At 49.1% G+C, this 24,033-nt stretch overlaps 10 protein-coding genes across 10 annotated transcripts; 7 read left to right on the plus strand and 3 right to left on the minus strand.

Moving 5' to 3' along the window:
* Positions 1 to 1,954: 1,954 nt before the first annotated feature.
* N7471_002013 (uncharacterized protein) lies at positions 1,955 to 4,209 on the plus strand (the record flags this gene model as incomplete). The annotated part of the gene is made up of 4 exons (XM_057274733.1): positions 1,955 to 2,210; positions 2,330 to 2,711; positions 2,759 to 3,671; positions 3,721 to 4,209. The coding sequence occupies 4 exons, from the start codon at positions 1,955 to 1,957 to the stop codon at positions 4,207 to 4,209; spliced, it is 2,040 nt and encodes a 679-aa protein (XP_057139371.1).
* Positions 4,210 to 6,052: 1,843 nt separating this feature from the next.
* On the plus strand, positions 6,053 to 8,467 carry N7471_002014 (uncharacterized protein). Its single transcript, XM_057274734.1, has 2 exons — positions 6,053 to 6,385; positions 6,770 to 8,467. The coding sequence occupies exons 1-2, from the start codon at positions 6,341 to 6,343 to the stop codon at positions 8,192 to 8,194; spliced, it is 1,470 nt and encodes a 489-aa protein (XP_057139372.1). The 5' UTR covers positions 6,053 to 6,340; the 3' UTR covers positions 8,195 to 8,467.
* A 396-nt stretch (positions 8,468 to 8,863) lies between these two features.
* On the plus strand, positions 8,864 to 13,400 carry N7471_002015 (vacuolar protein sorting/targeting protein 10; the record flags this gene model as incomplete). Its single annotated transcript, XM_057274735.1, has 2 exons — positions 8,864 to 12,705; positions 12,773 to 13,400. The coding sequence occupies 2 exons, from the start codon at positions 8,864 to 8,866 to the stop codon at positions 13,398 to 13,400; spliced, it is 4,470 nt and encodes a 1,489-aa protein (XP_057139373.1).
* A 415-nt stretch (positions 13,401 to 13,815) lies between these two features.
* Positions 13,816 to 14,659, minus strand: N7471_002016 (cytidine deaminase; the record flags this gene model as incomplete). The annotated part of the gene is made up of 5 exons (XM_057274736.1): positions 13,816 to 13,854; positions 13,921 to 14,002; positions 14,083 to 14,168; positions 14,354 to 14,487; positions 14,584 to 14,659. The coding sequence occupies 5 exons, from the start codon at positions 14,657 to 14,659 to the stop codon at positions 13,816 to 13,818; spliced, it is 417 nt and encodes a 138-aa protein (XP_057139374.1).
* A 521-nt stretch (positions 14,660 to 15,180) lies between these two features.
* On the plus strand, positions 15,181 to 15,967 carry N7471_002017 (ubiquitin carboxyl-terminal hydrolase; the record flags this gene model as incomplete). Its single annotated transcript, XM_057274737.1, has 2 exons — positions 15,181 to 15,235; positions 15,291 to 15,967. The coding sequence occupies 2 exons, from the start codon at positions 15,181 to 15,183 to the stop codon at positions 15,965 to 15,967; spliced, it is 732 nt and encodes a 243-aa protein (XP_057139375.1).
* Positions 15,968 to 16,234: 267 nt separating this feature from the next.
* Positions 16,235 to 17,191, plus strand: N7471_002018 (NmrA/HSCARG family protein; the record flags this gene model as incomplete). Its single annotated transcript, XM_057274738.1, has 2 exons — positions 16,235 to 16,486; positions 16,541 to 17,191. 2 exons carry the CDS (start codon positions 16,235 to 16,237, stop codon positions 17,189 to 17,191), a joined length of 903 nt encoding a protein of 300 aa, XP_057139376.1.
* Positions 17,192 to 17,304: 113 nt separating this feature from the next.
* Positions 17,305 to 18,561, minus strand: N7471_002019 (fungal specific transcription factor domain-containing protein; the record flags this gene model as incomplete). The annotated part of the gene is made up of 1 exon (XM_057274739.1): positions 17,305 to 18,561. One exon carries the CDS (start codon positions 18,559 to 18,561, stop codon positions 17,305 to 17,307), a length of 1,257 nt encoding a protein of 418 aa, XP_057139377.1.
* Positions 18,562 to 20,034: 1,473 nt separating this feature from the next.
* On the minus strand, positions 20,035 to 21,058 carry amcA (putative mitochondrial ornithine carrier protein AmcA/Ort1; the record flags this gene model as incomplete). Its single annotated transcript, XM_057274740.1, has 2 exons — positions 20,035 to 20,898; positions 20,954 to 21,058. 2 exons carry the CDS (start codon positions 21,056 to 21,058, stop codon positions 20,035 to 20,037), a joined length of 969 nt encoding a protein of 322 aa, XP_057139378.1.
* Positions 21,059 to 21,520: 462 nt separating this feature from the next.
* N7471_002021 (CGR1 family protein) lies at positions 21,521 to 22,118 on the plus strand (the record flags this gene model as incomplete). Its single annotated transcript, XM_057274741.1, has 3 exons — positions 21,521 to 21,581; positions 21,666 to 21,811; positions 21,978 to 22,118. The coding sequence occupies 3 exons, from the start codon at positions 21,521 to 21,523 to the stop codon at positions 22,116 to 22,118; spliced, it is 348 nt and encodes a 115-aa protein (XP_057139379.1).
* Positions 22,119 to 22,545: 427 nt separating this feature from the next.
* On the plus strand, positions 22,546 to 23,971 carry N7471_002022 (uncharacterized protein; the record flags this gene model as incomplete). The annotated part of the gene is made up of 2 exons (XM_057274742.1): positions 22,546 to 23,186; positions 23,242 to 23,971. 2 exons carry the CDS (start codon positions 22,546 to 22,548, stop codon positions 23,969 to 23,971), a joined length of 1,371 nt encoding a protein of 456 aa, XP_057139380.1.
* Between the last annotated feature and the right edge of the window lie 62 nt (positions 23,972 to 24,033).

The raw sequence follows: 24,033 nt of genomic DNA on the forward strand, positions 1-24,033 counted from the left end.
TTCTCCCTGTAATTTTCCATATAGTATATTCTTCAGTAGAAAAGGTCGAGATCTAATAGTTCTATAGTAAATCTGCATGTTTGCATAATTGAGATGCAATTTAATTTGGATTTGATACAAGATATGCAGTGGCAGATAGCTCTGCTTCCTACATGTATCTCCCAAGATTCTACTCCGCATGTGTCTAGATGGTCTCTATAGATCCACATAATCCACACTAAAAAAAAATAAGGAAAGTAACCGTGGAAAAAGCCGACAGTCCGGTAAAAGCTCAGCCTTGGATGGCTCAGGTACAGGCCCCGGGGGCTACCTGCCCAGGTACCTACAGGGCCTACCTAGGTAGTACCTAGGTAGATACCATCGTGCAAGACCCGAGGTCCTCCGCTGTAAACAGACCCACGTGCAGTTTCATCTTGCCTTCCAGGGTTGGATTGGAGCTCTGTACCATGGTACTATCACTTGTAATCTTACCATGTTCCGGAATATCCTGTTTTTTGCTGTCAACATGGCATATTTAGATATTAATGACTACATTGCCAGTGGCTAAACCTGTTGCCCTAACAGATTGATCATCGATCATCATTTTTTAAGTGTCAATCCGGCAGTTTCTAGCCGAAAGGGCTAGAACTTTGAGCTATGGAATCAGTTTACCCATTTAAGTGGATTTCCACAATACAACTACCTATGTTGTATGTACTCCATAAGAACAATGTGTTGAAACCTCAACTATCCTAACCTGGATAACTCTCGGTTACCTATATAGAAATCTCAATGTGGCTTTCCAAGGTTTTGTGGCTGAAAAACCAAGGCGGGCCGAAACTCTACCGGGGAACTTTCAACGTTGGATCGAAAGAATCTCGGGAATCTCGGGAATGTCGACATTTTGGAACTTTCTTTTTCGCTTTTTTTCTTCTTTTCCTTTTTCTTTTATTCGTAACTTGTTATAGGGAAGTATGTACTCATGCAGTTCAGCCCAACTTAAAAAGGGGCTGTTAAGCTGTTCACTAAACACCGTGTCCGGCAGTTTGTCTTCCGGCATAATTCCCCACTGTAATTACATACGAGGGTACCATCATCCTACCAGAGAGAGACAAGCAATGGGGGTGAGATGCAGCTAAGTTTAGCTCACCTAGCTAGGAATAGACAATGACGATCACTGCGCTAGATCTCTGTGGCTCGTAAGGCTCTGCTTCGGTATAAGGCTAAAAATCTCTGAGACTGCTCCACTGCGCAACTTGTCCGAGCAATTGAAGAGGATGGAATATTTCCGAGGCTTTGCTTGGGGAAACATTGAGATGCTCTGTTATTGTCGTCTATTTTGGCATTTCACGGTTGAAAATGCTCTAAGCAATAGCTATTCTCTAAGAACTATATGGGCACTTACGGAAAACCATGGGGCCAAAAATGATTTAGCTGGCCCGTGGTAAGCCCAGGGCGTAGAGAACTCGATTCACGACCCGCATTGGTTTATTCTTAGCCATATCCATATTTGTGTTCTTCTCGCATTAGGTTGATTCCTGCATCTCTAAAAGGATTTTGCAGCACATCGTGGACACAAGGACCATGGAAAGGATGTCATGCTACTATACCCCAATACTTGTAGTAACCCACCCAGGGTCTCGAATAATGACGATGATTTTGCCACTATCAACATCCTCATTTCCTTTGCCAAGTTCTCTCGGGTCCCAGCTGTACTTCGTACTAGTATGCCCCATCAGATCTAGTCTCACAAACGGAGACGCCACCCAACCTTGGCCCACAGTCTCAGGCAAGAGATTTGCTCCATAGAGATCTTGATTTGAAAGGCTATTCCAATAATAAATAAAAGAAACACCCTCGAATCCCCTTTTCGTAGCAAGATATTCACTCTTTCACTGGTGACCTCGGGTTGCCGTCCCTTCATTCTGACTACTATACCCTCGTTTATGGTTGCCAATTGAATATATACTCCTCAATGGCTGAGGAAAGCACTAGAAAATCCATTGTGGAAGATGTCTTCATCCCCAAAGAACTACTCACGACTGCCAAATTCAACTCGCCATGGGAATTGGCTAGATGGGAACAGTCTCTCCCCGACAACGATCGTATATCACTTCCAGAGCCTCGCACCTCTTCCAATCGTCCTCTGAGTCTTTCTGCTCTGCGATCAGTGGCAAGGCCAAAGTCTGCAATCCGGTCTCGTGGACGCAGTGATCCTCCTGCTTTTCAGGGTATGAAATTGATATCCCATATCTATGGCAGAGACTTGTAGAAATACAATGAGAGATCATATCAAATTGATGCCAACATATTATATACATCAATAAGCTAACCCTATCTTATTGTTCAGGTACATTCGACTACTTTGCAAAGCCCACCACATTCGAGCCCCCTTCTCCAATCCCCGAGAAAGGACCAATAACGCCAGTTCAGAATGCATTCCTCACTCCACAACCACCTAGCAACGCCAGCTCTCAGACAATCAGCAGCGAGCAGAGCGGCCTGCAAGAAGTCTATGAAAAAGCCAAATTGAGAGGCGTTGCCATCCAACGAAAGCATTGGGTGCGGCTATTGTTTGAATACAGCATCTATGCATTTCTCGTTCTGTTCGTCTACTTCGTCCTCATCGGTATGCCACTGTGGAAAGGTGCTGTCTGGTGGCTGTATTATGTCGTCCGAACCAAATTCGTTATCCAAGGAGGATACGCAATTGTCATTGGTCTGGCTGCGCTGTAAGTGTTTTCTCGAGACTCTGAGTTTCTTGCTCTAACCAAACCAGATACGCATTCTGTCCTCTTATGATCCTCTTCGAGAAGGATCCTCCAGCCCAAGTCTCCGAATCCGAATCTCCAGACCTGGAAAACAATATCTCTAAGGTAAAATCAACTGCTCTTCTCATCCCCTGCTATAAATCAGCAACAATCGTCGGCGCAACCCTCCAAGCCGCTTTAAAAGTCTTCCCCAAAGAAAACATCTTCGTCATAGCAAATGGCAACTCCAAAACCCCCCTCGACAACACAGAAGAAATCTGCAAACCCTACGGCGTAAACCACCTCTGGGTACCCATCGGCTCGAAGATCGTGGCTCAGTTCGTGGGCTGCTACGCAGCCAAAGACTTCGAGAATGCCGTCCTAATCGACGACGACTGCCTCCTCCCCCCAAACTTCCCTATTGCCAGCGACAGACTCAAGAAGAACGTCAAATGCATCGGGTACACAATTAAAAGTGTCGGCCCCAATTCCTCAAAGGGTACATACTGCCAACAAGCCCAGGATCTTGAGTACAAAATGTCCGGTATCCAGCGTGCTTTCTTCGGGAAATTCGGAAGTGCTACCTTCCCACACGGAGCTATCTCGCTCTGGAATATCGAGTTTTTAAAACAGACCTTCCATGAACATCCCGGCTTCTCCGTGTCGGAGGATTGGTTCTTCGGCGATGCGTGCCGGCGTCTGGGTGGACGCATTACTATGTGTTCGCAGGTCTTTGTTGAAACCGAGACGCCGGCTTCGGTATTCTGGAGTGGTTCTGGTGGTAGTCGTGGTGGATTCGGCGAGATGACTATCTTCCAGCAACGGTTTAAGCGGTGGAATTTCTTCTTCGTTGTTGGTGTGTACTACGATTTGAAATATATCTTGACTAGCTGGAAGCTGGGTTGGTGGGAGTTTGGTGCGAAGCTGTGCGTTTTTCAAGAGGTATGAAAGGCCCGTACATCCTATTTAGTACATAAGCTAACCCTAACAGGTCTACGAAACCCTCATCTACCTCTTCGCCCCCTTCGTCCTCCCAATCTCATTCATAGTCCGCCCCTCGTTCTGCGGAATGCTGCTCGGCGTCACGATTGCGATGTACATTCTCAACGTGATAATCTTCAACGAGATCCATCTCCGATTAAAGAAAGAGCGCGTTGACTGGAAAGTCCTGTTGTTCTACTACACATTCTACAAGATCGCCCTGACGGTCGTCAACGTGTTCAGCTGCTACTGGTCGCTGTATAAGTATGCACGGTACTTTGCGCAGCGGCATCCGAAGGTCATTGAGGACCGGGATGCGGTTGAAGTGTTACTTAGTCTTGAGAAGGATTCAAATTCGAGGAGGACGTCGGTTGAGGATGATGTTATTCCGCTTGATGGTGCGCTAGGGAGAGGTGTTGGGAGGAAGTTGACGCTTACGAAAGTTCAGGCTGGGAAGAGAAAGATGACGGGGGAGAGTGAGAAGGGTGGGTGGGTTTGAATATACAGACGTCGTTGATGTGGATGTAATTATATTATAGATTATACATGTACATACTTCATACGGAGTACTCCGTAGTGCATATTGCACTTGACAAATCATCATGATGTGACTCTTCATTTTCCACTATTTTCTCGTCTAGAATTAACGTACTGGAAACCCTCATTTGATATTGATTATCGCTGTCTCAAGTTATGCGATGACGAATGCGATGACATTTTCTCAACTACGATCCTTCGCTAGACCGGTACTATCATCCCCAGGAGAAATGTTCAGGTCTTCTATACAAGGTATTATCTGGCTCAATCTAGCTGGATTAGCTATTATTGGTTACTCCGTACTACGATTAGCATTACGACAATCCCCCTGACAGGGGCCTGAAGTAGACAGTGTGGCCACCGTGGACTCCATCGCCAACACGGGCACTTGCATCACCTCGTATTCTCCTTGAAGCTCAAAGGAAGAACCACTTCCTACTCCGTACTCTGTACAGTATCAGCGGTGAACATCCCACGCGTTTGCTTCCACAAATAGTAAAAATAGCACTTGCAGGTGATAGATCATACCTAAAAGCCCGGCTTTGCACGCCTCGACGTGCCACGAGTCCGGAAGGAGGACCTCCTCGTTTGTCTCCTGTAATTGAAGTTATATGCATTAGCCCGATGCAAGGAGAAGAGGGTTTTGGATTACTCTACGGAGTAGAGCAGGAATGTTCGGGGGACTTGAAGCCATTGCTATGGGGATACATATGTGCTTCATACTCCGTACTTGGGCAGGAGTGGTTTTATTATATTGTTATCAACGCTGGCGATTCTACAGGTCATGTCAAGGGCTAGATTACCTGTATTTTATTTTACCCTAGATTCAAGCTAAACGCCCTTCCCCATAGAGACCCCATTTGCGCAGGCAGCAAGTGTACCTTCGATCCCGAATGCCATTCTAGCCTCTTTTGAGAGCCGGATTGAAAGGAACTTCCTTTCAGCCCAAAATATCAATGTAGATCATGTGTATGCAAGTGCTATTGTCGGAATAATAGCCTATCACGGAGATATGTTGTACCTTGTATTGTATATTGTTACGCTTCAACTAAATCCAGCAAAAGCAAATCATTGGCTCCTGGTAATCTCCGGATTACCGTCTCGACTGTAAAGGCAATTTAATTTAGTTGAGTTTGTTATAGATCATTCTGGTTGACATTGTAATTACTTTGTATATGAGCTGTCAGGTACGAAGTAGTGTAACGGTGGTGGAAGAACTAGTTTAGTTCTTTAGTTTAATTATTTAACTAGTTTCCTACAGAGTACTCATAGTTAATATCAGGTTAGTGTCAAGGACCTAAATCGTAACTGTTGACCTTCTTTGTTCAAGTGGACACCCCAATCATTCTAGTGTTGTTCTCATTGGACATTGAATATTTGATACATCACTTTTTCCCCTCCAGGGATGTCATTCTCGTATCTTCTATTTCTCGTTAGCTCGACAAAATTCGATAGTACTCAATATTGAGGGAAAATAGAGGCGACTGGGGACAGGGAAGAGCACAAAGACTTCACCTTTTCCAATTTCTCAATTTCCCAAACCCCCCCGGGGATCTAGGATATGTGTGTTTCAGACCGAAAATCAGCGATCTAAGTGGAGCTGAGCCTGATCCCCTTACTGGGCCACGTCAAAGCGAGGCGCGTAGTGACTTGGTGACTTGGCTTCCAAGGTGAGATGGGATGATGGGGGATAAATGAATTCACATGGTTTAGAGTATATCGATTCAGAGTTCGTTTGACATGTTCGCAGAGAATAATAGAGGGGTTCATGATAGATCATATAGAGGGGTAGAAGTATACAAAGTCTCGAGAGAGGTAAGAGTTGGGAAATAGAAGTATCACAAATCACAGGCGCTAATGTACATCATCCTGTCACAGATCAAAGAGTTTAAAAGATATTGAAATGGTATATATAAGATCTTCCTGTCTCCTTTCTTTTCCTTCAATTTTGGATGTTCTATTGAATTATTGCATAAGTATATACTCCGTACTCCGTACTTGGTATACACTTATACTTGGGCTCTTATTATTGTTTCGATTATTGCATTCTACCCGTTCTATCTCTATTTCTATATCTCTATATTCTCTACGCAATGTCGGAGGATTTTGAGTCACTGCCTCCAGCAGTACGAAGAAAGGTAAGGGTTGCTCATTTTCTCCCTTCATCACTGGACTCTCACCGTCACACGCTCGGACTTCTCATTTCCCTCCCCCCAATAGCTCCCTCCACAGAAGATCATCTTAACCCAATCAGGCCTGATTCGCCCGTTTTCTCCATTTTTCCTTTTTCTTTGTCTGCCCTTACTCTCTGATAGACGGTGATAGACGGGGATTTACCCCTGAGCTCCCTCGGTGGAGGCTGACAACCCGCACTATCGTCCGTGGCGCCACTCGTTTTCTCGTCACATTGGCCAACATTGGCCAATGTTGGCCAATGTTAGCGCATGGGATGTTGTTTACTCCACTTCCTCCCCATATTGCCTATCCCATTGCTGTTCAATGTCCACAACTAACTCGAACAGTTCTTCTCGAACGTCGAGCGTTTGCGTATCCGGCTAGCCCAGAGCGATCACGGTTCCCCTACCTGCTCCACGTCAAACTATCAGACCGATAATCGGGTCTATCGAGCCCCTCGTCTTGGGTCTGACTATCACTCGCGTGGCTTACGGAACGGATCTAGGAAGCGAGGGCTCGAGAAACGTTCTTCTCCTTCCAAGAAATTACGCAAACCCGGCTCTCTTCAATTGGCCTACCTGGCCGCCCAGGCGGACTCTCAATGCTTCCATTCTCTCCCCGCTAAGATCCAACAAAAGCTTTTCTCCCCCGAAGAACGTCGACGTTTGAGAAACGCTTATCGACAAAGTCTCATCTACGACGCTGCCGACGAAGCCTACCGTCGAGATTCCGGTCGAGATTCTAGCCGGAACTGTCGCTCTTCCATTGACACCCACCCCTCCCAAGCAACTGTGTCTGTTGAACAGGTTCAACCATCGACCGTCTTTTATTCAGACTCCGAGTCGGACGAAGAAGACCCAAACATGGATCCAACATTCCATGACAGTTTCCGGTGGCTCGACGAGGATGGCGATCTCGACTTATCTCTCGATGAATATCACGCTCATGTCGCAGATGCTGCCACAGGAAAGAGAACCCGCCCGTCTTTCCGCCGCTCCTTATCCTTTTCCAACCACCTTCGCAAAACATTAGAAATTACACCTATTTCAGCTCGGGGACTCCCGCCTGTCAGGCAGTCTCAGCCTCTAACCCCTCTCTCCAACCGAACCCCCGAATCGCGCCCATCATCCCACCGATTCGAACATGCCCCCAAATCATCCACCTCGAGCATCGACCCCTATGCACAATACTACCAAGACCCCGATGCCCGTTTGAAATTGCGCGTGTACCTGGCATCCCCACAGAAGTTCGACGAAGCCATTGAATTCGGATTTCCCTCGCTGGATCAAAACAATAAGGAGAATATCGCCCCGGAACCAATCACACCGAACCCAAGCTCACCGAAACCCACCCTGGTCAACTCGGACTTTGGCACATTCTTCGAAGACGACGATGGCACCATGGTGGGGAGCCCCAGGGGATCGGTCAAAAATGAACCAATCCCTTCGCCCGTGCTCACACAGCCGAACGCGCCCCGACCCTCCGTGGAATCATCAGCCCTCTTGCAGCGACGCCAATCCTGGCTGCCGGGGACCAAGGGAGTCCCACAACGGCTTCCGGGAAACCGTGAGATGACTCTCAAAATGACCCTCACTCGGCCTGACCTCCGCACCGACTCTCCCACCCCTCCTGCTTCTTCCAAAGAAAAGGAAGATCCCTTGCGGTTGGCTGAACTTCCTCCCCCAGATCGCAGCCAGTCGATCTGGGACTCGGACTTGGACGAGCAAAGTATGATGAGGAAGATGTGGCGCAAGCTCCGACGCCGAGTTTGATTTAAATATTTCGATCGACTTCGATTGACTTCCATTCGTTTTATCTTTAATATTCCCCGATTTATTCTCAACACTAAGATGTTGTTTCTTGTTCGTTTGGCGTGAACTCATTTTTCGTTCTATACCATTCTGAACGTTAATCCGATCCTTTGCATTTTTGAGCGATGTTTTCTTTCTACACGGGGTCTACATTTTTATGTATCTATTTAGCAGTGTTCTGTACATATAACCAGCTGCTTGATGTCAAATTGATTCAACAGACTACCTATTTTTTCCCACGTTCACCATGTTCACCACATTCACCATGTTCACCACATTCAGGAGGTGTTCAACCTGTAGACCAACAGACTAGTCCCAATTGCGTGGTCTCATCCATGGTTCGCTGCCAGTAGACTTTGTCCAATAACCATGGTTTAGCTGATAGGACCGATAAGCAATTCACGTGACAGAGAGCTTCATCCCAAGGCAGAGGCCACGCAGCTCCGTCATCAACATCACTATCTTAACTCACATTTCTACTTGCCTGTTTATTCGTTGCTGGCCTCTAACAATCCTCTCTTTTCCAGCGAATTTACTTTCCCTTCGTCCATCGATTGACTCCGTATTCCCGGTCCGGTCCGCTCAAGCTCCCACCCGCACACCCCATCAGATGCCTACGCAGCACCGGTCATGATCCCACGGTGGCTGCTGCTCACACTGAGCCTGCTGCTGGTATGGGCTTCGCACCCAGCAGCGGCAAAGGGAAACGACCCGAATGTCGTGACCCATGAACTCAACGCTCCGCCCTTAGACCTGTTCTACTTCCGCGGCACAAACACCATCCTCTACCGTGACAAGAATTCCCTAACCGCGCATGTCTCCTTTGACGGTGGCGAGAAATGGGAGACCGTCAAAGGCAAGGATGGAACCATGGAAGGAACCGTCGAATTGATCTGGAGACATCCGTTCGACGTCAACCGCGCGTACATCCTCGGTGAGAATGGCAAGCACTGGATTACGACCGACCAGGCCAAGTCGTGGAAACCCTTCCAGGTGGATGTACTGCCATTCGCGTCGATGCGCTCGTTCCCATTGGAGTTCAATGGCTGGGATCCGAAGAAGGTCATCTTCATGGGTCTGGACTGCACTATCCTTGGCTGCATGCCCCAAGCGTATTATACCATCGACGACTTCGAGAATGTCCAGCCCTTGCGCGAGATGACGCTCCAGTGTATGTGGGCTGCGAGCCGCCCGCAGTTCGCATTGGACATCGACATGCCGAAGTCGACAGGAGACCGGATCCTCTGCGTGGTCCCTGGGTTGAAGGGGCCCTTTGAGCATACCCGTACCGAGCGGTTGATATATTCCGATAAATTTTTCAAAGACGATCCGGAGGGTATCGAGGCGAAATTGGACCATGGAAAACCGCTGAGCGGTATCAGTCTTCAAGTCCGCTCTGTGTCCAAGTACATCGTGGCGCGCCTTCAATCGCGCGGTACGCAGGAGCAAGCTTTGTACGTCAGTGACGACTCGAATGTGTGGCACCGCGCGGAGTTTGGCAAGCACCGCATTGAAGAGGATGCCTATACTATCTTAGAAAGCACCAACTACAGCATCCAGATCGACGTGCAAACCACCTGGCATGATAACCGGATGGGAAGGCTTTTCTCGTCCAACTCCAATGGCACCTACTTTACGCAAAATATCGAGCACACGAACGAGGACCTGAATGGCTTGGTCGATTTTGAGAAAGTCACGGGTATCCATGGTATCACGATCGTCAACACGGTCAAGAACTGGGAGGAAGCTGGGAAGTCTGACTCAAATAAAAAGAAGCTTATCAGCAGTATCAGTTTTGACGATGGGAGAACATTCCAACCTCTCAAGGCTGATAAAGACGACCTACACCTCCATTCAATGACCACCTACGCCGCGCTGCGGGAGATGCCCATGCCAGACCACCGCATGTTCTCAAGCCCGGCTCCGGGCTTGGCCATGGGCGTTGGTAACACTGGAGGTCACCTCGAGGACTACTCCAAGGGTGATCTCTATGTTTCAGACAACGCGGGTCTTACCTGGCGGCGCGCACTCAAGGGTCCGCACCGGTACGAGTTTGGCGACCAAGGAGGCGTGATCATGGCCGTCTTGGATAGCAGCCAGACGGACAATGTCCAATTTTCCATCGATCACGGGAAAGAGTGGGAGTCGATTGATCTGAAGCAGAAGATCAGGCCTCTGTTCCTGATCTCAACGCCGGATTCGACCAGCCTCAAGTTCCTACTCGTTGGTATTTCCAGCGACAACACCAAAGTCCTCATGTTTTTTATTGACTTTGATGGCCTCCACGAGCGCCAGTGTGGCCCTGGAGACCTTGAAGAGTGGACTGCTCGTTTAAATGAAAAGGGCGAGCCGGATTGTCTGATGGGTCAGAAACAGTTCTTCCAACGCCGTAAGGCAAATGCGGATTGCTTCATCAAGAAGGAATTCGCCATCAGCGGCCCTGAATTCAAACCCTGCAAGTGTTCTGCCGAAGACTTTGAATGCGACTACAACTTTGTTCGCAGCGAGGACCGCAAGGAGTGTGTACCGGCTGCCCCGCTGACACCCCCGGCTGGCAAGTGCAATGAGCCCAGCGATAAGTATATGGGCCCCTCAGGATGGCGACTCATCCCCGGCAACGCATGCATCCGCGAAGGTGGCGAGGATCTCGAGCGCCAGATTGAGCGCTCCTGCTCGAATGTCACGGGGCCTCCTCTCATCACCGATGGCAAACCTCGGGCAGGAAAGCCACAGACCATCTCTGCCAAGAATACAAACTACTTCTATCTCGAACGACAGGCCAGTAACAACGGCATTGATGAGACCATCATGATGCTCACAGATAAATACGAGCTGCATATCTCGCGCGACCATGGCCGGAACTGGAAGCAAATCCACCCGGAGGAGAAGTTTACGGAAATGGTTCCGCATCCTTACTTCAGTGATGCGGCTTTCTTCCTCACCGACAGCAAGAGGGTGTACTACACTATCAATCACGGTGATTCTTTCCACTTCTTTGACGCTCCCAGTGTGCCGACCAAGGAGAACATCCGCGCGCTCGCTTTCCATGAGAAGTTCCAGGACTCCCTTATCTGGATTGGTCACAAGGACTGTGAGGGGAAGAACTGTCGCTCGCAGGCGTACGTTACCGACAAGCGAGGCGCTAGTTGGGACCCGATGCTTATTGGGATCGCCGACGGCGGTTGTAACTTTGGATATCATGAGGGCCGCAACAACAGTGAAAAACTGGTGATTTGCGAGCAATATAAAGATGAGGAAAAGAACAACAACCGGCAGCTGGTTCTCAGTGATGATTATTTCTCTACCATGGACGTCAAGTTTGAGAACATCGCCCGTTCCGCTACCAAGAATCGCTTCGTCGTCGTCGCCTGGTACGAAGGAGACCAGAAGGAATACCTGAATGCCAGCGTTAGCGTCGACGGCCGCACTTACGCTAACGCACACTTCCCTTTCAACATCAAGGTCCCCCAGTATACTGTCCTACCTAGCTCCCCGCACGCATTGTTCCTCCTTGTGATTGCGAACGGGGGAGATAAACGGAGCTTCGGCTCCCTAGTCAAAAGTAACAGCAACGGCACCTACTTCGTCCAGAGTCTCGAGGGGCTGAACGTCAACGACCGCGGCTACACGGACTACGATGAGTTGCAAGGCCTTGAGGGCGTGGCCATTGCCAATGTGGTTTCGAATCGGGAAGAAGTTCTGAATAAGGGCGCGACCAAGAAGCTACGCACTATGATCACCCACAACGACGGTGGTCAGTGGATGCTTCTGGCTCCCCCGAGTCAAGATGTCGATGGCAAGAAATTCGATTGCTCCGTTACGGAGAGTAGAGGCACCGAGAAATGCGCTCTCCATTTCCACGGCTACACCGAACGCCGCGATTACCGCGACACCCTCTACTCGGGCTCCGCCATCGGCCTGATGCTCGCGCTCGGCAACGTCGGTGAGCATCTCACCAGCGCAAGCGAAGCCGACACATACCTCACCAGGGACGGCGGCATCACCTGGACGCAAGTCAAGAAGGGACAGTACATGTGGGAATTCGGCGCCGCAGGCTCAGTAATCGTACTCGTCAGCGACCGGAAGGCAACCAAGGTCGTACACTACACACTCGACGAGGGTGTGAGCTGGCACGAGTTCCAGTTCGCCGAAAAGGAACTGGTCATCGACGATATCTCGACCGTGCCATCAGATACATCGAAGAACTTCCTGCTCTGGGGAATGGACGGCGGCAAGCGTGTCACCATCACACTTGACTTCAGCGGTATCTGGAGCCGCGACTGTAACGACGATGAAAACGATTACTATAACTGGGCGCCCTCTCATCCCTTCCAGGAAGAGAACTGTCTCTTCGGCCATGTCGAGGAGTACCACCGCAAGAAACCTGCTGCTGAGTGCTGGAATGCCTGGCGTGAGCCACACATCCACAGCATCGGCCGGAACTGCACTTGCACCCGTGCTGATTTCGAATGGTAAGCAGACACAGCACCTCCCAAAACCCCCCTCATCCAATATAAATAACTAACTAACATAAACCAGCGATTACAACTACGAAATCCAAACCGACGGCAGCTGCGGCCTCGTCCCGGGCCTCCAACCCCAAGACCACATCGCACAATGCGCCCAAGACCCCGAGAAGGTTGAATACTGGGAACCAACCGGCTACCGCCGAATCCCGCAAACAACCTGTGAAGGCGGCCTCCTCCTAGACCAGGACGTGTCAAAACCGTGCCCAAACAAAGAAGAGGAATACCAAAAGAAGCACGGCATCAGCGGAACAGGTCTATTCTTCGCGATCGTGACACCGATCGCTGTCGCCCTCGCCGTCGGCTGGTATGCGTACACGCACTGGGACGGCAAATTCGGCCAGATCCGGCTGGGCGATGGCGGAGTCGCGTCGCAGAGCTGGGTATCCAGGGACTCGGTGCTAGTTGCGGTGCCTGTGGCGATTATCGCGGGTGTTGTTGCCGTTGCGCAGTCTCTGCCGTTACTTGTTAAGAGTTTGGCGCGGAGCACGTCTGGGTTGTTTGGGAGACGAGGCGCGCAGAGACCTTATGCTACGCGTGGCTCGTTTGCGGCGAGGAGGGGGGATTATTCTTCTGTTGTTGATGATGAGGATGAGTTGCTTGGAGCTGATGATTTTGATGATGAGGAGGAGCAAGCTTAGGCTTTGACTTGGGTTTGGGCTTGCGGATTATGGTTATGGTTTTTAAGTATTTGGATTTTTGATATAGCTGCCTTTTTGTGGTTTCCAGTTGGAAATAATCTTTTTGGGGTTTTAACTCTTGCAACATTATGAGCGTGCCATGAAGCTTTTTGCTTTTTTTTTTTTTTTCTTTTCGCTGGTTTCGGTTTTGGTTTGTGTACGTTGTGGTTGTGGCCCTTCGCTTTTATATGTAGGCTGTCTAGGGCTACGGGCTGAATATCCCCTTTTGAACAAAGCAGGATTCACCTTTTTAATAAATTTCCTTGAACAGACACCTGTAAATATATTTATTTCCCTAGATCTCAGACTCCAATGCATATTTCCAACCCCCTCGCCCTCTTTTCTTTCTCTGATGTCCATGGACACATACTTAACCCTATTTAAGATGCTCGGGACCGAACGAGTCGGGCAGTAGCTGGGTTCATTAGCAGAGAATCGAAGAGGTACAATATAGATATATCCAAAAAGAAAAGAAACTCACCTCCTCCATAGTCATAACCTTATAATTTCCCTCCCCATCGTACATGTACACCGGGAAAGAAGGCGAGGTGAATTCGCGTATACTGTATCCCAATGAGCCAACCGTAGAAAGAAAAAAAACAATAAGAAGAAGAACGAGGAGGAGGAGGATGAGAAAACCCACAATTGTCTACACATCCCACAAGGCGACGCAGGAGGCTTGATATCCGTCGCGACAGCCAGAGCCTTGAAATCTTTGTGGCCGGCGACCTGTGGGAGTTAGCGAAGGTCCAGACAGACAATGACAATGACAGTGACAGTGACAGTGACAATGACAATGACAATGACAATGACAATGACAGTGACAATGACAATGACAATGACAATGATATCAGGTAGTTCTTATATAAAAAAAACAATCAAAGTAGACCAGGGAAAGAGAAGACAGAACATACAACAGCAGTGCCAATAGCGACGCGCTCAGCGCAGGTTCCGACTGGGTAGGCAGCATTTTCGACGTTAGCGCCGGAGATAAACTCGCCCGATGTTGTGAGGATGCATGCTCCGACGCGGAATTTGGAGTATGGACCTGGGAGGGTGTTAGTTTGGGATTGTTCTTTTCCATGTACTTGGAACTGGATATCTGCTTGTACTGCTTTAAAGGGAAGTAGGGGAAGGGTCATACAGTAGGCAGTCGCTTTGGCGTCAATGGCCTTGGTGGAGAGAGCTGTCAGCTCCTGGGCTGTGAGGGTGTGAGCCATTATAGTTGAGATGATGAGAGCCCGAGAGAGATGTTGGAGGAAGATGAGGGGGAGATGAGGGGAAATTTTTTATCCGCTGATAGGCGATAGGCGATTTTATGCGTTAGACGAGATATGGGGTTATTTAGACGATTCCAGTATAAATATATATAAGGATTCATTTAAGATGTCGAAGTTAGATGAGTTCAACTACTGCTCTGATATAGAACAGCCCTAAATGGTACGTATGTGCTACACTAGGAAAGTTAGAGAATATCACACTCTATTAATCTCGGAATATATATTCAAATACTACTTGATCTAGCATGTTATATACATACAATCTCAGGATTAAACAGATATCCCACAGATATTCCAATATTCCACCGAAATCAAAGTATATCTAGGGGGACATTGGACGTTGGATGTTGGATGCCCCGGGCCCAAATGGGCAATGACTAAGCACTGTTTTTCCCCCGCTTATGCCAACATACGATGGCTCAGGTGGAACTAAATAGACACAAGTCTTGTCATCTCCAAACATGTTTAATCTAGGCGTGCAGGTCATCAACGGCCAAAAGACCTTTATACCACTAGGTAAGCCCATCATTCCAGACACAGCCCAGTCTCATCAATCTCACCAATGCATCAGAGAACAACCCAGAGGTCCACACGCATCTATGTAAGAACCTCGGAGTATCCCCGAGCCTCACCTTCCATGATATCCTCTCCACCACCCCAGAAATGCTCTCCTGGATCCCAAGACCCGTAAACGCCCTCATCCTCCTCTGCGACAAACCCATCTATCTCGCCGCGCGGTCTCGCGTCGAACACAGCATACCCGAATATCTCGGCAGCGGAGCCGACGAGCCCGTGCTGTGGATGAAGCAGACGATCGGACATGCGTGTGGGCTGATGGCATTGCTGCATGTGGTTGTCAATTTGGAGAATGGGAAATATATCATGGCTGGATCAGAACTGGAGAAGATTGTGAAGCGCGCTGTTGGACTGGGGCCGGTGGAGAGGGCACGACTCTTGTATGATTCGAGGTTTCTGGAAGAGGCGCATATGGATGCGGCGTCGGAGGGGTGCTCGATTGTGCCTTTGCCGCAGGAGGAGTGTGGGTTTCATTTTATTGCTTTTGTTAAGAAAGATGGGAAGGTTTGGGAGTTGAATGGAGGCATGAATGGACCATTATTGCGAGGTGAATTGGAGGGGGACTTGTTGGGAGAGGAAGGGCTAGATATGACGGTAAGGGAGTTTTTACATGCTGCCGACACGGAAGTTCATAGGGGGATGAGTATTATTGCTGTGAATAATACTATGTGACTTATGTCTTATGTCTTATGTCCTTATATCTCATGATTTATATGACTTACATGACTTTTATCATGATATTATCATCTATATGTGACGTCATTCATATCAAATCCGGGGTTGAGATTCATCCCGAAGACTTCAAGATCTTTATAAAATCTTATAAATCATGCCGAATGACCTTTGAATGCCTTTGGACTGACTATTTAAAGGTTATACTACCTCCACTGATCATTAACAACAGCTTATCATCCATACTATCCTCCAGACTAATCTGTAATGACCACTATTCTCGTCACCGGAGCCACAGGCAAACAGGGAGGCTCCGTAATTAAGAACCTTCTCGAGAAAAATGCCCCTTTCAAGATCCTCGCCGTGACCCGCGATGTCAATTCTGCTTCGGCAAAAAAACTCGCCCAGAAATCTTCCAATATCACATTGATCCAAGGCAACCTCAACGACCCGGCTGCCATCTTTGAGAATGTAAAGCGTCAAACCTCAACGCCAATTTGGGGCGTGTTCAGCGTCCAAGTAAGTCCCCGAAACACAATATCTCAGATATGCCCCGATTGACCGATAAAATAGACCGCCAATCCCAGAAACGACTCCGAAAGACGCCAAGGAATCGCTCTGATAGACGAATCCATCAAACGAGGCGTCAAGTGCTTCGTGTACAGCTCCGTCGACCGTAGTGGCGAGAAATCAGACCAAAACCCAACCCCAGTCCCTCATTTTATTTTCAAACACGAGATCGAGCAGCATCTCAAAGAGAAAGCAAAAGAGACCGATATGGAATGGACGATTCTCCGTCCCGTTGCCTTTTTCGAGAACTTCACACCAGATTACTTCGGGAAGGTGTTTACGACTGCATGGCAGATGTCTCTGAAGGGCAAGCCCCTGCAGCTGGTCGCGACGAGTGACATTGGGTTCTTTGCTGCGGCGGCATTTATGAATCCCGAGGCGTCGAAGAATCATGCTTTCTCGCTTGCTGGGGATGAATTGACCTTTGATCAGATGTCGGAGATTTTCAAGAAGTCGACTGGCAAGAACGTACCGACCACTTTTAGCATTCCGGTTTGGTTGATGATGGCTGGTGTCAAGGAGCTGGGTGTTATGTTCAAATGGTTCCATGATGAGGGATATGGTGCGGATATTCCGGCTTTGAAAAAGTTGGATCCTGGCTTGAAGACATTTGGTGATTGGTTGAAAGAGGATAGCCAATTCGAGACACGTTAGGGTTGAAGGTTGTTCTTTGTTGGGGTTGTAGAATACTAGTTATTATGGAATTAACGTGTTTGGTAGGGAAAGAGACCTCTCTACATACTTGCCCAGGTAGACAGAATAATGGCCTAAAATAAGGACCCAGCAAGCCAGTCCAGACCAGAGAATAGCAAATCAGAATCGGGGTCACCACCCAATCCAAAAGACACATCAGACATATCGGACAAAGCCTCTCCACTGAATGGTGTCTGGCCATCCTGCCCCTGTCTACCAGCTCGCGATGAGGCCGTGCGTGCCATGAGCCGGTCCAAGGGCTTCTGAAGCATGGCATCAGTACGCGGCATATCATGCTGCCACAAAGTATATATTTTGGTCACGACATCCCAAGCATGGTCAGTTTCAGGACTAAGTGGACGCAAGCACAGCTCGGAAAGTAGAAAAGCGACCACATGCCATTCTTTGTAGCTTTTACATAGCCAGCTCCACTGTGACGTTCCTTCGTTGGTTTGCAGGAGATAGGAGAACTGCACAAGCTCAACAGCGGTCTCGAAGATACGGTTGTCGTGGCGGAAGGCCTCCACGTCCGAGTCTTCGCATGACTGGAAATGAGTCGCCAGCCACGCCTTGGAGAGTTGAAGTCGCACGATAGTTGCGACTACCCAATGAATTGGGATATCCAGGTTGAAATGATCGATATACTGTTCATGAAGACTCTTCCCTAGAGCTGTGACGAGATTCTCACGGGAATGTGTAGACATATCCGAGTATCCACCCTGACGCGGCCAGAGCATTTCCGTCATGATCTGGCAGTTCATGATGCAGATGGTGGTATTTGTGAAGCCAATCTTCGGTAGTGGCTGATCTGTCATATACAGAGCAATATCATCATCGTCGACATTACTCGGAAACTGTGTATCGAACATTTCAGGTCTAATCTGGGTATCGACGCCTTGGTCTCCCGAAGACAACATGTCAAGCATGCAGATATGCCACCATAACCGACGGCGTATCTCTGTTACTAAGGGTGGTAATGAAAAATTCCGCCCATCGCGGTGGACGCCTTGTGCTTGTGCAACTCGTATCACGACGGCAGATTCGGCCCATACAAGACGTGTATCACCACCGACTCGATAACATAGCAAGAACAGAACGGCCGCTTGGAGAGCTGACAGGCTCTGGGAATTGATGAAGTTGGCTCGGCGAAGCCCCTGGCTCACCGCTTTTTTGCAGTCTTGGATGGCTGTATCGTAATCGGTGTCAAGTATGGAAGGGCAAGTGTGCGCTCTCATGCTAGCCACAGCGGCATAACACACAGAGAATAGTAATGCCTCATCCGAGGGGGTTAAATCGATGCCAGCACAGGCGTTTTGGACAATCCTCGCCATGGTGGCTTGGTGGAGTATGAGAATCAACGGTGCCACATTCTCTTGGTATGTTCGCCATAGAGCATCAATCCTTGCTGGTTGACAATAATGGAGGCGAAAAGAGTCGAGAGACCAGGTGGACTCGTGATTTCCAAGAAGTCCACCCTCTGGCACGATAATGGGACTATACTTCGCATCGGGTGAATGTGACTCTTCATCTGACGAGCTTTCAATAATATCACGAAGTTCAGAGATCTGCACAGCATATTAGTTGATGCCTATACAATACCAGCAGTAATCCTATCCCACCTTTTGTCCTAGTGCAACAGAAGCCTCGTCACTGACGTACCGACTCTTTCCTTCTTTAAGAACCAGCAACTCTTTCCTTTTGACTGCCTTCTCCAGATTCGGATGTTCATCCAAGACCGGTGTATGGTCGATATCCGGGTTGGGGCGCGTTGAGCGAAGTTGCTCGACCTCTTCTTCAAGATGCTTTAAGCGAGTGAGTAATTCACTAACTGGTGGCCTCTTTAATATCCGCCGTGCTCTTTTTGGACCTGGAAAGCTGCACTGCACTTCGGCTTTTACACATGCGCTGCAGGGATATATTTTATCGCACCGCACTTTTCTTTGGTTGCAACGCGAGCAGCTGCGTTTATTCAGTTGGAGACCAGACGATGAGGTTGGTATATTGTGCTCGACATCGGACATGTTCATAGGCTGATAGTACGTGGAAATACGGTCCAGAGGTGTGTAGGTAGATATCCCCGTTCCGACCTCGGGACCTCGGGAGGTCCAGGTGTCTTATGTAACCTTCAGCATCCCAACCTTAGAATGTTCAAATTCCTGCGAGTATACATCTCCAGCCATTTTCGCGTAGGGCTAGATTTTGGGCCCTTGTTCGGGCTCTGGATGATAATGGGAGAATGGAGTCTGGCATGTTCGAAGTGTTAAGCAGTGGAAAGTTTTATTTGCAACTGAAATCTATTCTATACAAAGAAAAACGAACAAGTCAAGAGGACAGAAAAAGCTCAGATTAAATACCGAGTGGTGAACGCCTCTCATCTCAATTGACGCGTGAAGGATCCGCCAGGGAGTGCCATAGATGGGATATCATTGATTGGACTGGATATGCTTGGCCTGGCGTACATCAAGCCAACCAAGTCCTGTGCTGGCACCAATCGACGCGCGTCTCACAAATGGAAGCCGGAAAGCGTAAAATGGCGCTTGATTTTTGAAATAGACGTTGGGTTGGGCATTGGAGATCGTTGATAGAGAAAGGAGAAAAGTGAAATAAAGTGTAGAAGAGTCAAGAATCGTGTTTGAATGTATTCGGGGTATAGCGCACGATGCCAAAATCCAGAGAGTCAGGTAGTGATAAATTCAAAAGGGAAATGGGGATTAACATGGTCATCGTCCAACCTCATTTAGACCGATAAAATGGTGACAAATTTCTATATGCAGGGGCATTGTAGCAGTCTCTCCTTTTTTTTTTCATCCAAAATATTGCCGTAATCCTTCATAAACAGTGAATATGAAGGCTGAGCTGGGTGCCGAGCGTGCACAGGTGATCCCGCACCCGCGATACATGCCCTTGAACCCTTGCTGCCTCCATAGAGCCTTGGTCTCGCCCCAGAAGGTCTGTTGCTGAGCATGGACCGGAAGTCGTGAAACGTCTACGGTCTGCATGCGAGACTTGATTGTATCGGCCGGGTAGAATAGAAAGTTGTAGCTGATTCCAGCCGTTGCTCCTGCGATCATTTGTTGGTGGATGGGGAGCGAGTCGGAGGTCAATTGCGGGTTCGACTTGTTATACTTGCGGAAGAGCGATGATACGCCCTCGTATCCACCGAACCACGCTGCGCTTCCGCCAGTTTCCCGGATCAAAGTTCCCATCTGGCCCCGCCAGAATCCCGCTAGCCCTTCATGTCGGAAAATGCTTGCGACGATGGCCATGGGGCCAGCAGGTTTAAGGCCTGCTGACTCCGCGGGGACCTGCATCCTGCATTTCACCAGTTCAATAGGTGTGAGTACCAGCGAGGTCACTGAGCCAGATAGAGCTCCGCTAGCAATTAGAGCAAAGAATGGTAGGTGCTCAACGCCTGGGTAGACCGTCGCGCGCAGGGCATCCTGGATGAGACGATAACTGAAGAAGAGACAGCTGGTCTCCACCGCAGCTCCGGTCATGGGGGCACTGATGCCTCTGTATAGTCCCCGGAAGCCATCGGCTCGGAAAGACTGGCGGAAACAATCCAGTGGTCCTGCATATCGGAGAGGGAGGTGTTCGGGTTGTGACTGTAGTCGGACCTTGACGGTGTCAAAGGGGTACTCGATGAGTTTGCCTGCCATTCCTGCCGACTTTGGAGAGTGTCAGTCTAGGTCTCTCACATGCATGTGCCAAGTACTTCCTTACCGATCCAAATATGATATCCTTTATCGCCTCAAGGCCCTGATTGGGCGGGAGCGATGGCAACTCCATCGGTTCACTGATGGTGGTCGCATGCTCTGTCGCCGCCATCAAGTAAGATTAAAATGACAAGGTGAAAGAGTGTTATCGAGGGATCATGGTAAGACGGGGAACCAGAGGTATTAAGTAGTGAGTGAAATGGACTGGTGGGGGGAGGGGCGGTGTAACGAGGGATTTGATGGGCTTATAAGGTGCCAAGCCACCGTGCAGAAGCTAGTGAGGAGAAAGGAAACGAGGACCAAAACTAGGAAGAAGATGGGCAGTAAATAATATGAAACAGCCTGTAAGAGAAAGTCAGGTGGAAAATGGGAAGAAAAGGTGGAGTCAGGAAATTTGGGCCGAAGCAATTTCTCTCTTTAGCGGACGCCAAGACATTTTATCAGATCGAGATAATCAATGAAAAACTCGGTCTCCGTTTTGCCTCGACATCTCTTTTGCTTCACGTTTCTTCCCCAATCCACTTTCTTGAATCTTCCACTTGGAATTGCTTTTTTCCAAGTCACATATCCCATCATGTCTACCTCAACGGCTACGACACCAGTCGCGCCTCCGACCACCGGCATGCGGAAAAATGGTAAGTGAAAAAAAAAATTTATATACCCAGTCCCCACTTCCCTTCTGTCCCTCATCTCCCCGGCTAACCCCATCGGACCTTCAGGTAAAAACTGGCATGGTACCAAGAAGGCTTTCCGCCCTACTGCGGGTTTGACCTCATACGCTAAGCGTCAAGAGCTCAAGAAACACAGCGACGCTGTCAAGGAACTTGAACGTGAGATGAAGGAGGAACATGAGGCTGAACGGAAGGTATGTCGATCTTATTCCTTTTCTTACTTGATTTGTCTCACTTCCCTATGCTTTTGTGGCTTTTTTTGGTCTCCATCTCTTGTCAGCCTGTCTCCATAATAATGATATTATCTCCGACAACACATCACTTCCCAAGATGGTATCACTAACCGATGAACTCCTCCAGGCCCGTATCCAGCGCATCAAGGACCGCCGAGAAGCCAAGGAGGAGAAGCTACGTTATGAGAAGATGGCCGAGAAGATGCACCATAAGAGACTCGACCGTCTCAAGCGCAGAGAGAAGCGCAACAAGCTGCTCAGCTCTTGAGGCTGTTCACGGTCTTCTCCATATCTCCGCCACACCATCTCTCCATCTCCTCCAGGACTGCATTGTGTGTATATACATCGGCTTGTTGGGGCTTCTTCCTTCTTCCTTGTCCCTGGCGGGAAAGTCTGGGCACTCATTCCGGCGTGGGCTGTTCGATTACAGGCGTTTTTTCTGAGGTTAGGTCATAGGTCACTACTAGCGAGCAAGACAAATGTTTTTCTATAATCGCAATCTATTCTCTAGCGTAATCGTGTTGGCCGGTACAATATAAGTAGTAGGGAGGACTATATAATACTGTCAGCTGCAATGTCGCTGATCGGTCTTCATCCTTGGCGTCATCGATCCCCCCAACTCCACACTCCAACCGCAACACCAAGCCTCCAAGCTTCCAAGCTTCCCCCAAGCTTTCTTCTCAGAATGTACCGTCATGGAACCTCCATATAAACACGCACCATTCTCAACATCCCGAGCAGCCTCCGCCACATTCCCACCCACCCAAACCTCCCCCCGGAGCCAGAACCCAAACCAGCAAGCCAACGACCTCCAGTCTAAATCCGAGGACTTCTCCAGATTCAGCAGCCAAGAAAGCCGCCAAACAGACCGAAGAAAGTCCCGCCGCTCGCACCGCCATGACTCTGATGACCACCAAATCTCCCCAAAAGGAGAGCATCGAACTGGTCCATCTCCATCCCCTCGGGCGCAAGAGCCATCCATCTTTGATGGCACAAGGTCCAACCGCCACAAATATAGCAAGTCGCGGGAACTACGCTTCCCTAATCCCATGAGCCACCTGGCTTCCTCGGCGAGCGCGAGGGGGTTGCTCCCTACGTGGTCGGGCGGGAAGGATAAGGACCGCGAGGGCGATGATGGGTTGTTGAGGCCGACTACGAGGGAGACGAACCGGAGTCGCTGGGGGTCTGATTCGACTATTGGAATGTCGGATGGTCGAAATGGGAGTCTGCTTGATACGCCTGGACAGCACGAGCAATTGGCGCCTATTCGCCGGCATGAGATTCTGTCTATGGATGACCTGGACAAGGTTAAGAAGCGGAGAAAGCTAGGCGAGGAGTATGTGTTTTTTGGCTTCTTTACTCGCAGTAGATTGACTAACGGCTGTTTCAAGGTATTTACGATCTGCATTGACTTCAATTGGGACGTTAGCGACAGACGTCACCCGTCGGCTGGATTACACCTATTACAATTTGCTTGAGAAAATCACAGCGCTCAACTCGACTATCTCGTCGTTCCAGGAACTCTCCGACTCGGCCTCAACACTTCTCAACGACTTCGAACGCGAAACGGCCAACTTAGACCAGGACATCCGCAAACAGCTCAATGACCTGAAGGGATTCGAGCCACAGATCCAAAAGGCCGACGCGTTAGAGCAACGCATGAAAGCAGGCCGACAGCGCGTCGAAGAACTAGGCAAACGACTCGAAACCGTACGGCACGAGATCGATAGCTGGGAACAGCGAGAAACAGAATGGCAAACCCGGACCAGCCGTCGACTACGCATCTTCTGGGGCATTGTCACGAGCGCGCTGTTGGTGCTTGTACTTGCTCTGGTCCTCCAGAACTGGCCACAATTCTGGTCTCCCCACACTGAGACGTCACGTTTGACAGCGTTGAATCACTCTTCGCCCTCTGTGCCACCTCAGTCCGAGGCGTGGGACGAGGTTCTCGGTCTCGGGGGAAGAGGTTCAGGGTCTGATGCAGGGCCTGCTCGATATCCGTCCAACCTTGCAGATCGTCGCGAGAGCCTGGACAAGGCTGGCCCGACCTCGACTGTTCGGTCAGGGCATGATGCAGCACCTGCGGAACACGATGCGTTGAGTGTGCTGGATGAATTATGAAATGGCTTTTTTTTTGTGCTTCGGACTCTCGACCTAGACCACTTCCCCAATCTGACCTTGTT

This window comes from Penicillium samsonianum (genome assembly GCF_028829775.1).
Source record: "Penicillium samsonianum strain IBT 33392 chromosome Unknown utg000002l_segment0_segment0, whole genome shotgun sequence".
Lineage (NCBI taxonomy): Eukaryota > Fungi > Ascomycota > Eurotiomycetes > Eurotiales > Aspergillaceae > Penicillium > Penicillium samsonianum.

Coding starts and splice junctions, on each gene's coding strand:
- N7471_002014 (XM_057274734.1), top strand. CDS start 6,341: ATGTCGGAGGATTTTGAGTCACTGCCTCCAGCAGTACGAAGAAAG. Junction 6,386..6,769: donor CTCCAGCAGTACGAAGAAAG/GTAAGGGTTGCT, acceptor TAACTCGAACAG/TTCTTCTCGAACGTCGAGCG.